Source organism: Saccostrea cucullata, unplaced genomic scaffold (genome assembly GCF_032062105.1).
Source record: "Saccostrea cucullata isolate Sc308-1 unplaced genomic scaffold, CSIRO_AGI_Scuc_v1 ctg6891, whole genome shotgun sequence".
NCBI classification, from domain to species: domain Eukaryota; kingdom Metazoa; phylum Mollusca; class Bivalvia; order Ostreida; family Ostreidae; genus Saccostrea; species Saccostrea cuccullata.
In genome coordinates this window covers 1-14,747 of record NW_026928548.1, presented here as the reverse complement: position 1 = coordinate 14,747, position 14,747 = coordinate 1, and the positions used below count along the sequence as shown (strand labels likewise).

At 31.5% G+C, this 14,747-nt stretch overlaps 1 protein-coding gene across 1 annotated transcript; it reads right to left on the bottom strand.

Moving 5' to 3' along the window:
* Nucleotides 1-5: 5 nt before the first annotated feature.
* Nucleotides 6-5,424, bottom strand: LOC134277905 (myb-like protein X). Its single transcript, XM_062760200.1, has 3 exons — nucleotides 5,419-5,424; nucleotides 2,903-5,126; nucleotides 6-2,755 (listed from the first exon to the last, which is right to left on the bottom strand). The coding sequence occupies exons 1-3, from the start codon at nucleotides 5,422-5,424 to the stop codon at nucleotides 6-8; spliced, it is 4,980 nt and encodes a 1,659-aa protein (XP_062616184.1).
* Between the last annotated feature and the right edge of the window lie 9,323 nt (nucleotides 5,425-14,747).

Genomic DNA, 14,747 nt, shown 5'->3' with positions numbered 1-14,747 from the left:
TTCATCTAATAGCTACTGCTAGTGACAAGTGGATGAACAATCACTGTATCGTCATCGAAGTTGTTCATGTAATGGATGACATCATTGTGGTATGGATCATAATCATTATTGTTATTTCTATTATATTCCCTTCCTTGATTCACTGTTATGGAACCATCAATGCCGTTTCTTGAACGCTTTGTCAAAAAATTAGATAACCCTAATAAATCTTTTCTAGTTTGGGATTCATCGTTCTTGATTTTGCCAAAATAATTTCTGTTGTTTTCGAAACGTATTTGCATTCTTCTGGACCCATACCCACTTCTTACATAGCTGGGTCGTAAGTTGGAAGAGTGACTGTCATACAGATGCCTTCTTCGACCTTGTAAGTATCTGGACAATGATGATTCATAGCGCGGCTTAGGATGAAGATTGTTAAAGTGTGAACGGCGGATTTTGTTATATGATGAGGAGGAAAGATGGGAGGGCCGATGAAGGAAGAGTCTTGATCCATGAGGTCCGTAAAGTTTGTGTCCATACACCGACCCTATTTTTCTTGGTTTTTCGTACAAGTTCTTTTTTAAAGTTGGCAGTGTCATGCGAAGATCTGACGAGTCTTTATTATGTCGCTCATATTTAGAGCTGTACTTTGTATCTTTAGAACCATACCTTCTCTTTAACCACTGCTTTCGTAAATTAAAAAGCGTTTTAAGAAGATAACTCACTCTTCTATCTTTATCATATTTCATCAGTGTGCTGTGCTTCCTTTTGGAGTTATAATCGTTATGTTCATTACTCTTTGACTTGTCGATGTCGAAAAGAAACATTTCACTGATCATCTCAACGGCATTCTCAAGATCATCGTCATTTCTTATTTCACCACTCTTGTCATTATTGAAGTAGTCCTCATTTTTCTTATCTTTACAGTCTGGATTGTCATTGTCATTAGAGCCTTTGTCTTTCGGATCTTTCGCTTCTTTCTTGTGTTCCATTTTGTTTTCCTTGACTTGGGTATCTTCGTCATTTTTATTATCCTCACCAGAGTCTTTCATTTTCATCTCTGAAAAAAGCTCTTTCGAATTCTGATCAACAATATTGTCTGTAACGTCTTTATTTTCTTCTTTTGATTCCTCTTCACTATTTTCTTGACTTTTACTTTCCTTTTCAAGAATCATGATTTTCTCTGTCGGTTTTTCATCACTGCTGCTTTCCCTTTTCTTCTCCTCTATGTTATTCTCTTCCATTGGTTCTTCTTCAGTAGTTTCATTGCTAAGAGGTTTCATTGAATATTCATCTTTTGCTTCTTCAATACTATCTGCATTATTATCTGATTTTTCAATACTGCCTTCATTATCATTAGGTTCTTCAGTACTATTCATTTTATTATCAGGTTCTTCAGTGCTATCTTCCTTATAATCAGGCTCTTCAGTGCTTTCTTCATTACTCTCAGGTTTCTCAGTACTATCTGCATTATTATAAGGTTCTTCAATACTATCTTCATTATTTTCGGGTTCTTCAATACTATCTTCATTATTTTCGGGTTCTTCAATACTATCTTCATTATTATCAGGTTCTTCCGAACTATCTTCATTATTCTCAAGTTTTTCTGTACTCTCTTCATAATTTTCAGGTTCTTCAGTAATATCTTCATGATTTTCAGGTTCTTCAGTAATATCTTGATTATATACAGGTTCTTCACTGCTTCCTACACTATAAACAGTTTCTTCAGAACTATCTTCATAATAATTATCAGGTTTTTCGATGCTATTTTTATATTCTGAATTTTGTTTTGATTGCTCCTCATTTTTTCCATCACTTCCAACTTCTTCCTTTTCGAGATTAACTTTTCTTATTTGTTCCTGACTTTCTTCACTGCTTAATTCAGTTTCAGAACTGTCGGAATTCACTTCTTTTTCGTGATGGTTTTCTTCACTACTCCCAGAACCAAAGCTTATATTTGATGAGTATACCTTATTTTCATTACTTTGACCTTTGCTTTCATCCGATTTTGACATATCATTTTCTTTACTTAGCTGTTCGTCGTCATCATCAGAAATTTCATCACTGTTTTGTCCACTCATTCTATCATGATTTAGGAAGTATTCATCAGAGTCACTATATTGAACGTCTTTTTCAAGACCATTTCTTTTCTCAGAACTTTCACTGCTGCCACTGTATATTGTGTCAGAGGTTGAAGGAAGGCTTCTACTTTCAGAAAACTGTTCTCTGCTCTCTGCCTTTTCACCTTCATTCTTTTTATAAATCTGTTCTTCTGATGACTTAAAATTAGAAAGCTCCTCCGACTCACTTTCTTTTACTGAACTGGTGTATTCTTCTGAATGTGAACTTTTATTGTTTGTTAATTGTTTAAGTTTCTTTTGTTCCGATGTTTCTTCAATGCTTTTTGAATCATCTTGATCTACTGTCTCTTTTTCACTGTAATCGTTTTCTTTCTCTGTAGAATCAGTTGAAGAGTATGAGTAACAATATTCTCCTTCACAAGAAATAGAGCTGTCCTCTAAACTATCAAAATTTTCATTTTCGTTGCTTGAAGAGCTTCTATCATTCTCTTTTGAGGCACTTTTATCTTTTGAAGACATTTCGCTGTTTACATTGGTAAATTCTTTTATAAACTTATTTTCAGTTGATTCACTGCTTTGTTCGTAAGTCATACTATCTTTGTAATGTTGAACGTCACTAGTGTCTTTTGGGTGACTACCAGAATACTTTTTATTTGTAATGATTTCTTCGCTGCTATCCTTAGATTCTTCACTTTCTTTTAAAATGCTGTCATTTTTCTCATTAATTTCATCAAATTCATCCTGATGACTTTCTTCTTTTGAAAAACTAGAACTGGTATGCTGCTCTTGAGTGTCCCTAGGTTCGTATGAGTCGCTTCCAATGTAATGCTGATTTACAATACTCCCTGCGGTAGATTTGTTATTGCCTTCCTCAGTTTCTCTACTTCCACTAAAAATATTGTCGTTATTTTGAAATGTTTCTCCGGATTTATCGTTTTGGTAACTTTCTACTTTTGAATTACTGTCCTTTGTGTTGGTATTTTCCCAGAAGGTCACATTTTCTTCACTGGAATTGCTTTTGTCCTTCATTTTTTCTTCCTTTGTAGTTAAGGTGCTGTCGTTGATCTTGTCATTCCCACCAAATTCTTCACTACTCCCAGAATCTTCGTTGAAATAAATATTTTCTACACCAGTGTAAGAGTCAACATTTTCAGGACTGCTCACATCTTCAGAAGATTTACTATGTTTATTGTTGAAACTTTTGTGATATTCTTCACTTTCGTCTGTGCTTATTGAATCATTGTCGCTATTTGCAGTTGGGTTTCTACTGTCTATTGTGAAATAGTTTTTGCCATTTACATCATGTTGATATGTAAGTTTGCCTCCTCTATTGTATGAGATGTAGCTTTCTGCTGGATCATATTTTGTCTCTCTTGATTGTGATTCACTATTTTTGTTATTTGAGTTGCTGTTTCCAGAAGAAATTTCTGAGCTTATGTCTACGTAATATTGTTTGGAACTATCTTTTCTGAATTTATCGACGATAATGCCTGTATTTTTCTGTGTTGTGCCCAACGGAGTTAGGGTCGAGGTTGGATAAAGTTCAACTTCGAAGTTAAGTTGCTCATTTTCGTAATCCCTAAAATGGTCATCGTAATCATTGAAGAGATCATATATGATTTTAACGGCCTCTTCAGCGTTTGAATGATCTGAATTTAAAAGATTATTTTCATAGTAATCTTGTACATCAGTTGATGGATATGGATTGAACTGTGATAAATCTGATCTTGTATCGAATTTGTAGTCATAAGAAAGGTCTTCTTCGCTACTCTTGGAAGCATCATTTTCTTTAGGATAATCTCTGTTGTGAGATGGTACATTGTCTCTTTCTTCTTCAATTGTATAAATCGAACTTTCATAATTTTCATTATGATGATTTTGTATGTCATCTCTCTCTTTTTTATTCTTTTCGCTTTTGCTGAAAACAATTTCAGATGACTGTGATTCTTCACTTAGAGCATTGTAAATAACTGGATTCAGATTCAGTGTTTCCTGCAATGGTTCGACATGAAGATAAGGTTGCTGAATTATTGTAGACGGCGTCGTTGAGGATTGTGTGGTATACATTTGTTTTGATTCTTTGAAATGATCGTCACTGATCTTATCTTTCGGGTCGGGATTGTTCTCTAAATTTGGCAAACGGGGCAGAAAATTATTATATCTAAGAAAAACAGGTTGTGGCCGTGTCTTCTTTGCAATGAAATTTTCCTGTTCAGCTGACTTTGCATCCTTCATATAGTGTTCTGTCGATGCGAAACCGGAAATAGTTGGACCATGGCTTAAATCATCAGTGGTGGAAAAGAAGTCGAAGTTCTGTTTTTGAAGTTGTTGGTTTTTAGGTATCCCTTGAATTTGCATCATATGCCCCTTTTTCTTGTACACTGCATTTCCAGGTGCGTTGGAATCGACGCCAGGGAAAACCGTTTTCATCAACTGTTTAACATCATCACTCACTTGGTTTTTTAAGATGTTCAGCTCTTGTTCTGTTTGCTTATTGTAATGAACTGTATTTTCCTTGCTAGACATGTCCATATCTTCTCCATTGTTGTCGGCCTTTACTTCCGAAATTTCCTGACTCTCAGGGCTACTTTCTTCGCTGTTATCCATACTGCGGTGATGAATAGAGAACGCTTTTGCTCTGGTGTGCTTGTTTTGTGTGTCCTTGGTGTCCTTGCTTACCTGTTTCATAGCATTCATGAAGAGGATTTGTCTTTTTTCTACAGGCAGACGCTGAAGAAGATTTCCAAGTAATCGGATCTTTATAATTGTGTAAAGATTCTTCTTGGCAATTTCTTGAGCCGACGGGATTATCTCTCTTTTTTCATCCCTATAGGCCGACACATTTTCTGATTTGTTAGAGATACTGAATGTGTTTTCATCACTTTCATTTTTTAAAGTTTCATCTTGAATGGCAAGTATGCTAGAAGTATTATATATCGTAGTTTCAAATTCGGTTGTATTGTTCAAATCTTTTAATCCTTCTGCTGTGGAATTTGTAGATATTTTATCAGTTTCTGCGATGACAAAACATACTTTTGTCAGCAATATCACAAAGGAAATTGTTTCCTGAAAAAAAAATCAAAAGTCATATAAGTTCCTGGATTAGAAAAAATGTAAACATATAAACATGAAGTCTGAATTTATTCACTCCTTTTAAAGTGAATCATGTAGTTTGTAATTGAAAAGAAAAACATATATAAAACATTTTTTCTTCGATAATAGAAAAGATAATTTAAATAATTATATAAGATGCTTTTTGCGATTTATAATTATAGTTTAAAGGGTTGACTTGTTTGTTTCTTTCCTAATATACAATTTGCGTTCTATAAAAATATGAAATCAATTAAAGAAAACTTACCTTCATGTCTTTTTCACTCTAACTCACAGTAAGTATTTATTGTAAACGTTCATCTAACTAATCTTTTTGCTTTATGTTCTTTTTCAAAATGCTCAGTACTATATATACATTTTTGGTTTCACCTAATGAAGTGTGGAATTTAATTAAGTAAGAAGTGTGAAAATAGATTACAATTTGCATACTTTAATTTTCTACGATAACAATCGACGATTGACATTGAATGAATGATTGACAGCCGTCGGTCTGGACAGGTAGTCGGCGGAGAAGTCGGGGAACCTGAGATTTCTAGAAATGTCTCCCAGCTACTAGCACTGTCTGATCAATGTTGGCATTGTGACGTCATATAAACAATCTCATATCCACTAGTCAGCAATGATGTTGATAGATTAGATCTAAATACAATAAATTTTTATAGAATGATAAATATTTCTTATATCAGATGTAAACACTCTTAAAATAAAGACAAAAATATAAAAATATGCAGATTTCTGAAATGTTCATCATATTTTAGAGCATTAAAAAATGACCTATTGTTGGCATTATTACTTTGAATTTGTACCTTTTATCAACCAGTGTTAATTCATTTCTGAGTATTTTATATTTGCGATTTTAAGACAAAAGATGTTCAGAAAGTTTATATTTGTATAATAAATTAATCTTTAAAGCATATTATAAAACTCTTTAAATTAAAAAATTAAATACATATTTATGTTTTTATAAGTTTGTGTTTGATTTGTTCCCGATTTCAATTGCTTCAGTGTGTTTTTTTTTTCTTTAGTTTGATTAGGGTTCGTTATCTCCATATTTCATACTTACAAATTATATGTGATTAATGTAATATACATTGTAGATTCAATGTTGTGATTTCGACTCTGAATTAAGTTAAGTATAGGTCCTACTTAGAATAAAACAGAGAAAAGGAACTTATACTTTTTAAATTGACATTAATAATAGGGGTACAAGTACGTTAAATTTTGTTCATTTTTAACATCAGAATAATTATAAAGAAAAGATTTTATCTCATGCTATCTAAAACATGAATAAGTATTCCATCAATGCAAGTAAGAAATATAAAACTACCAAAATAAATATGGATACTATTCCACAATGTCCCAACATCCAACCCCCAATCCCCCCAAAATAATAAACTGTGCTTTTCAACCGTTTGAAAATTTAAAACTAAAAAAAATGAATCATAAGCAGCATTAGCTATGACGATGAATTTGTTTATTAATGTATTCATTTATTTACACGTATTTACTTATTCATCTTTTATTTATTTATTTATCTATTATGATTTGCTTTTTGCTCTATCTCTGTCCCGTTGAAGAACTTTATTCGGTAATAATCAATATTTGCCACCAAAATCAAACTTTGACGGAGAAATATTTAATTATGTTCTAAAACATGGGGATATATGCTGACTTCAAAGCACTGAATATTTTCATTTGCAATGACGTCATGTGTTTGATATGACGTCACGAAAATGACGTAAATTTAACATTTCCATGATTTCTACAAAAAATGTATATATTGCGTCGATGTATTGAGAAAAGGTCTGCGAACGCAGGTCTGATCAGGCTCTACATTTTGATATAATGTGTAGAATGATGATATCAATGAATTATGTAAATATTGTACCTTAGCAATTTTGAGCTTTTAATCTTTTAAATCTAAACTTGTTGAAATTTTGTCCTATTTTTCAAAAATGATAAAAAAAAATCGGACTAGTTTGTGACATCATAAAAACAAAAATTGTCAATAAACTACTTTGAAACTATAATATATGTTTTGTTAATTTATATTTTTCATACTATTTATACAATACAACACATTTTAAGAATTTTTCAAAATTTCATTTTTTGTGGGGGCAAAGATGTGCAATATACCGCATATAGTTCTTTATTTTTAAATATTTTTTATCTTTCAGTAAATAGCCAAAAAATAATGTAACCTTCCAGTAACCTTAAGTTTCGATGAAACTCTTATTTTAGATATATTTTTAATTAATTTAATGACAATAATAGTGCCCTCCTACCAGTTTATGTTTAAATGTTACACAGAAATAGGTTGAATAACATGAATATAAATCAAAGTCATTGATGATTATAGGAAGCTCTGGGAAATCATTTAGATTCACTTTTTTTTTAGAAAGACATATGTTAATATTTATTATCTTCTCTGTGACGTTTAAAACTTTACCACAAAAACGTCCACAAATACGCTAAATAACTCATCTTTTTTACTTTGTACTTTATTCATCTATACTTAATCTCGACTGTCAACATTATTTAATACATGAGGTACTAGTATTTGTACGAGAACAAGACAAAAATATATCATAACTTTATAGCGTATTGTAAGAAGATGTAAAAGAACTAAACCTGTGGTTACATTATATTGTGTATCATTTAATTCGCATGATGTTATGTTTGTGAGTAATCAAACTGTTTTTGGTTATTGGGGACGTAATTTTTTAGGTATATTTAAAGGATTCAATAATTACATGTAATTTGATAAAATGGAAATGTTTTTGAGATGTATGTTCATGGATAAGAATAGCCTATGAAATCCATAGCAGTCGTCGCCGATGAACAATGATCATTCACAGTAAATTTAGGAGAGTTCTTTATTTAATTTTTTCAGAAAACTGAGAAAAGAAATAAACAGATTTTTAAAGTGTAGTTACTTTTTCTTTAAAGTCTTTTGTTGCTCGCCCATGTGTTTTCATCATTTTAATCATTTCTTTAGGTTTTTTTTAACTTACTAAAAAGCTTTTAAATTCACCAGTCTCAGATATAAATTCCTGTTCAGGAAATGCTTCATGTGCATAATTTCTCCATCGCGTAGTAAGATTCCAATTTCGGTAATAAATAAACAGAGTGTTCAAGATCGCCTGGCCATCATCAAGAGCTTTGATTATTAATAAGACTTTCATATACCAGACACCAAAATCAATACATGACGATTTAATTGTAGAATTATAAGGTGTCGAATGCTAACGGCCCATTATGGGCAACTTTACAGAAAGAACTTCCCTAGATATCGTCTGATATCACACCAATCCAATGTAGATTAATGTGATAAGTTTTATATAACAGTAATTTTTATGCTAATTTTACTATTTAACTGTTTTATAGCTTTTCTGTAGTAAACCTCATTTTAGGCGATTTAGTGCAGCATACAAATCTTACAGATTGAGTTTAGTATGCTAAAAAAAAAAATTGTGAATAATTTTTCCATGGCACAGTTCTGTATATGTTGTACCAGAACTTTCTATTTAGATATTGCCCAGGACGGCTTGGAAGGAAAATTACCTTTTTCATAGACATTTAGATATTGCTCTCGGGAATCTGAGCAGTCAGTTCTATGACTCCCTGGTCAGATAGTATATGCGATTCCAAATCCTGACAATGCGATATCAACCCACAGAGAGGTGAGGATTTTCAACATCAGGTGCGGACATCAAGGTATAAGCGATCATGAGAGAATAGTCTAATAACTTTATTTTATCAATTTTAATCATCCATGATACAACGTGTCGGTTATATAATTTCTTTCTTTATCTGATATTGAAAATACAATCTGCAAACAATCATGGTTATTTATTATGTTCCTGATCAATTATATCTTAGTATAATTTACTTTCAAGAAATGAAAGCAGAAAATATGTAAATGTACTCAGCACAACTTAAATTCTGAAAGGATAGATTATGATTAATGTGTCCGGGGGCATCGCAATGATAATATTAAAATTTTAATTACTCCTAATTTCAACAGAAATACAATTATTTTCAATGTCAAAAACCTTGAAATAGTCTAAAATGCCAGAGTACTTAACGTAAACTTCATTTTTTTTTTTAAGTTATAACCAAAAACATTATTTAAAAACGTTTTTAATGCAAGATTTTAACGATAAAACAGAATAAGTTTATAAATTTCAACTTATTTATTACGCATATTGTGAAACTTTTGAATTCAAAACTACTAATTAGAACGTTAACTCAAATCAATATTGAACCACAAATAACTTTATTTGGATGTGCAAAAAAAAACTATTGAAGAGAGTAACTGTAACCGGGTTGAAAGAAAATGGACACTTGGTATAGACAAACGATTTTCGATGTAAAACAATACAAAAACAAACAAAACTAAGTGATATATTGATTTGTCATCAGCTAAGCTTCAGATTTCGAAACGTGACAATAATTTTCAATTTGACTAAAAAAAAGATAAACTAGACACGCTATAAATTGTGTATCACCGTCGATTTGTTTCCAATGGTATTTTAAAGTGACTTTCCTTTACAAATGTTTATTAATATTTTTTAATCTCCATTCTTCCCTGTTAAGTACCAGTCCATATAAAAATCATGCAAAAGGTGATTCACTCAGGTACTCAGAATTCAATGATTTTCCACACATAGATTTCTCTTGACCTATGATCCATGTATGTAAAATAAAAAATGTGTTGGATCATGGTTACTATGGAAACCTGATCAAAGTAATTTCCTTAGCAACCAGCCAATTTTTCTATTTGAAGGCACTGAAAATCACTGATCTTTAAAGCCTGAAATTATAAATAAAAACTTTTACAATAATTCTCATTTACTGGTATGATAAAGACACACACTTTATTTGTTGAAAACACACAAGACATTGCTATTTTATCTGAAGCTAGTACTATGGTAGACATTAGAATATGTGTATATTTTTGCATTTTTGCTGATTCAGCATTTTCCTTGTTTTCGACAATATTCAAGGTCAATTGAAAAAAAATACCAAGCTAATACAGATATTGCATGACTTGCACATAAAAGTAGAGAACTTTCTCTTTTACAGATTGACTTTGAAAGCGTGGGTTTTTTGAAAAATCCTATTCGTTGCTTAGCAACAAAATTGGATGTTTTGATAACTAAAAAGTGAAAAATGGTAAAGGGTTGGGTAAAAAATCTTATAATTTTTTATCTTTTTGTGGCAGATACAATTTTTCAAGTAATAGAAAATAACTCTCATATAATTTTAAAATGAAAGAATAATTTATAATCATTTATCTCCATGGCAACAGGATTTTTTCCCTAGCAACAATGCAAAAACAGTTATTTTTTAGCCCTTTTAAAATATGTATTTTAAAATAAATCGACAATTATTCTCAAAATTGTAATTGGGCAAATTGTCAATTTAACATGGGTTTGAAATAAGTAAATTTTACTTTATTAACCCATGGCAACAATTCTGAATACCTAGCAACCAATTTTGTAACCACTTTACCTTTTTACATACAGTAATTTATATAGTAAGTTTAAATGAGATTTTCCAAAAATGGCCATCTGAATGAAAAATAAAAACAAATAGATACAAGTAGTATTTATAAAAATATCTCTGTTGATGAAAAGATTCCACAGAGTAACTAATTCTTGGGTTGCCATGGTAATAAGTTGCACACTGGCCAAAAAACAAACTTTTTGTTTGCAAAGTACACTAAAGCTGTACCTGGCCCCCATCCAGTTTTTGCTTAATGGGCTAAACTAACTGGTCATTCAAGTATCTTTAGCATTTTTTCTTCTACAGAAATTATATTTTTTATGATTACCATGGATATAATAACGTGATATTGAATTATTGTAGCTTAGGTACTATTCTATTAGCTGCAGAACTGTAGCTCTCTGCTTGAGAAAATTCGGACAGATAAAGCAGAGAGCTACAGATCTAACGTTGTAAAAGCCTTCGATTTACGCCGACGATTTTTTGTCGCTCACGTCGGGTATTTTTGCTTCTTTTTTATACTTCCCTCGGTTTTAAAATATAACTATGATTATAATCATACATTTAACTTAAATTCTTGATAATTTACTTACCATTCAACGCCAACAAATTGCTGTTTTTGGTTACGGACGTCAAAACGGAACTCTTTTAAACCGACAAACTATGAAACTACAAAACTATATACAGGACTGTTCGGACTGTTAAAAAGTAAATAAACTTTAATAAATTATTTTTAAAAAAAAAAAAGAGTAAAAAATATACATGTAATTAATTATAGGATACAATTCTAAAAGCCGGAGAAAGTTTAAACTTTACGAAATAAATTACCTGAAGTAGCGACAAAAAATCGGCGGCGTAAAGGATCATTTCATTCTAAATAGGGATTTGACCTATAGGACCGGGCTTGGTTTTTCTCTGTACAAAAACCTTGTTGATTTCCGTTCTGATTAATGACATTAGGCTGAATACATATAACAGTTTGTTTTTCCTAAATCTTTATTTCAGTGAGTATAGATAGGACGAACCCTTTCATTGATTTTCTGAGTTTGTTATCTCCGAAATTTAATGTAATAATTGATATTTTCTTTACTTCTCATTGTGCATATATGTAATGGTAATGTCTACTGTCTCTGAAATTCAATTCTTTATGTCTAGGCTATTTATCCGTGAATATAATAAAACATGCCTTTAATGTGTGCAAATTATATAAGCCTAAATGAAATTCAAGGAAAACAGTTACTGATATATGTAGCCAAAGTCAATGTGATTAAATTCTAAGGAATATCATCGCAGCTCAATGCTGCAAAGAATACCTGTATCGAGTAACACAAAGTGAGCTATTCTTGTCCTCGGAGAAAGTGTGCTTATATTGTTCCGCCTGACTGACAACTGTACATTGGATTGTTACGATCTGATCTCTCGTTAGTGTTTCTTATATCAAGAATGGGCATGCATAAAGGATAGATAATTGAAAGAAAATGCATAAGTCTATTAAAAAAATTAAAATAGTCTTTGAAAAGGCGAAAAATTAAAACTTCAAAAGTGTGGAACCAGGTGGATTCGAACCCCTGACTTTTAAAAGAATGTATCGATAGTGTAAAAGTCAGCACTTTTATCAACTGAGCTAGTCTGACTATGAAATTAAATGGCATAAATTTTAAGCAGATTATCAAAATAAGGTTTCCTTATTTTTTTGTAGGTTTTTTGTGAATTTCGACCCTAGGGCAGGGGTGCCCCTAAAAAAATCCTATCTTAAATTATTCTTTACATCCATACCTATCAAATTTTTACAGTTTTAATTAGGGGCAGACCTGCCCTGAAGGACTTCTAGGCCAAAATACATGCAAAAATCAATGCTTTAACGGACAAAATGGTGTTTTGGCCAATTTTGGAGGTTTATTGTAAAGTTGTAAATAATAAGTATTAGGTATAAATTACAAATTTGAAAAATTTAGACATATATACGGTAGAAAACAACAAATAAAGATTAATTATTCAATGTCACTTTTTCCGGAAAATTGTTTTCTCCTATAGGTCAATTCTTTTGTCAAAGTGAATACATCCTTTAAAGGTTTTTACAACGCTAGGATCAGTAGCTCTCTGCTTTCGTTATCAGTCCGACTCCGAATTTTCTCAAGCAGAGAGCTGCACTTCTGTAGCTACAGTGGCTGGAACGTTATTGTTTACAACTTACACGAACGATCACGTTACACGAACGATTCCGCACGATTAACGCACGAATAAACCTATTACATGAACGATCTTTCACGTTCACGATTCTACACGTTACACGATCTTACACGATTGTTAACGCAAACGCACGATTCTTCCCTCTAAATAGTTCAAAATATTTAGGAATCTGATTTTCAAAACGAAATACGGCTTAATACTTATTTAAGATTTCAACGAATTATCAATATTATTTCATAAGCTTTGAAGAAAAAAACGGAAAATGATAGTTCTGTAACTAAATATATGCAAGACTTAATATTTTAGATTAAAAATAATTATTTCTAAGGTAATTCTCCGATCAGAAAAAAAACGGATTTTGTTCGTTCTATTAGACGATGTACATGTATGTGGGTCGTATAATTTGATTGAATTGGATATCATGATATACAAAAAGGGGGATACGATTGAACAAAAATGGCAGCATGGAATGACTTGAATCATAATTAAAAATTTTATCCTTATGTTTCCAATGATTCAATGTCTGATAAACTTGCCAATTATTCAACTTTTTATTTGCAGAAATTTAAAATTAATTAATTAAAAATAGGCTCAAGAGATAAACACAGATAATCGAAACTCCCGAAAATTATGCCGTGTCTATGTATATTTGTCGACTAACTAGTTATGTAAGCATTGAGAAATGTTTATTTCTTTGTAAAAAAAAATATATTTATTTTCAATGAATTGATTTCAAGATTATCTTGACCACAATAAGAAGTAAATAATAATTAAAATCAGATTTTTCAAAAAGGCGTTAAAGATCTAAGTACGGTTTATCACAATATTGATCGCGCTATTTGACGAGAACTTAATATTGTACGACTTACTATATTGCTTGTTTACGGGCGATTATTAGTTCGTTCTGCATTCTATTAAGTAAATTGCGCTTTTTCATTTTTATTTGGATTTTAATTAATAAATTAAGAAAAACAAACAAGGAAAATGCTTATTTTACAAATAACATTCCGATAAAAACTTACAAAACGAAATTTAAACGATTCTAAACGCACGATCTCGCACGATTAAAAACACACACGATTGAGTCTGATACACGAACGATCTTGCACGTTACACGAATGATCACTCACGATACACGAACGATTCTACACGATTGATTTGTCAACAATAACGCTCCAGCCACTGTACTATTCTACGTGAAAGATAAAGGCTCTCATAAAGCTTTGTTAAATTTTCCAGGCAAGAACCTCTAGGAATTTTTGTGAAACCCGTAAAGGTTTCTCTAAGGGTTGAATCTATTTAAGACATTTTTGTGAAAAGGTCTATTGGTTTTGAAAGTATCTGGAAATCAATCGCTGTACTTTGAAATGGAAGATTGATTGATTGATTGTATGTTGTTTAATGTTCCTCTCGAGAATTTTTCATTTTTATGAAGACGCCACCACTTGCTGTCTGTTTGCCTGTTTGTCCGCAAAAACTTTAACCTTGCCCATATCGTTTGATTTAGTGGAGCTATGACTTTCATATTTCACAGGTGTGTTCCTTGTGATAAGACCTTTCTTTGAGTACCACCAAATTTGACCTTGGAGTTTGACCTGCTTTTACACAAAAATTTCAAACTTTATCTTTGGCCATATCTTTTGAACAATAGATACCAGGACTTTTATACTTCAAATATGTATTTTTTGTGGAAAAACCTTTTATTTCATTGGATACGAACACCTTGGCCTTTTGACCTTGACCCTAAACAATTCCATACTTATGAAAAAAAAGATTATATTTCACAACTGTAATACCCCTCTTTGGATACCAATATATTAAATTTGCATTTAAGAAAAGTTTAATCTTCGTTATGTTGCCACATGGGGGCATCAG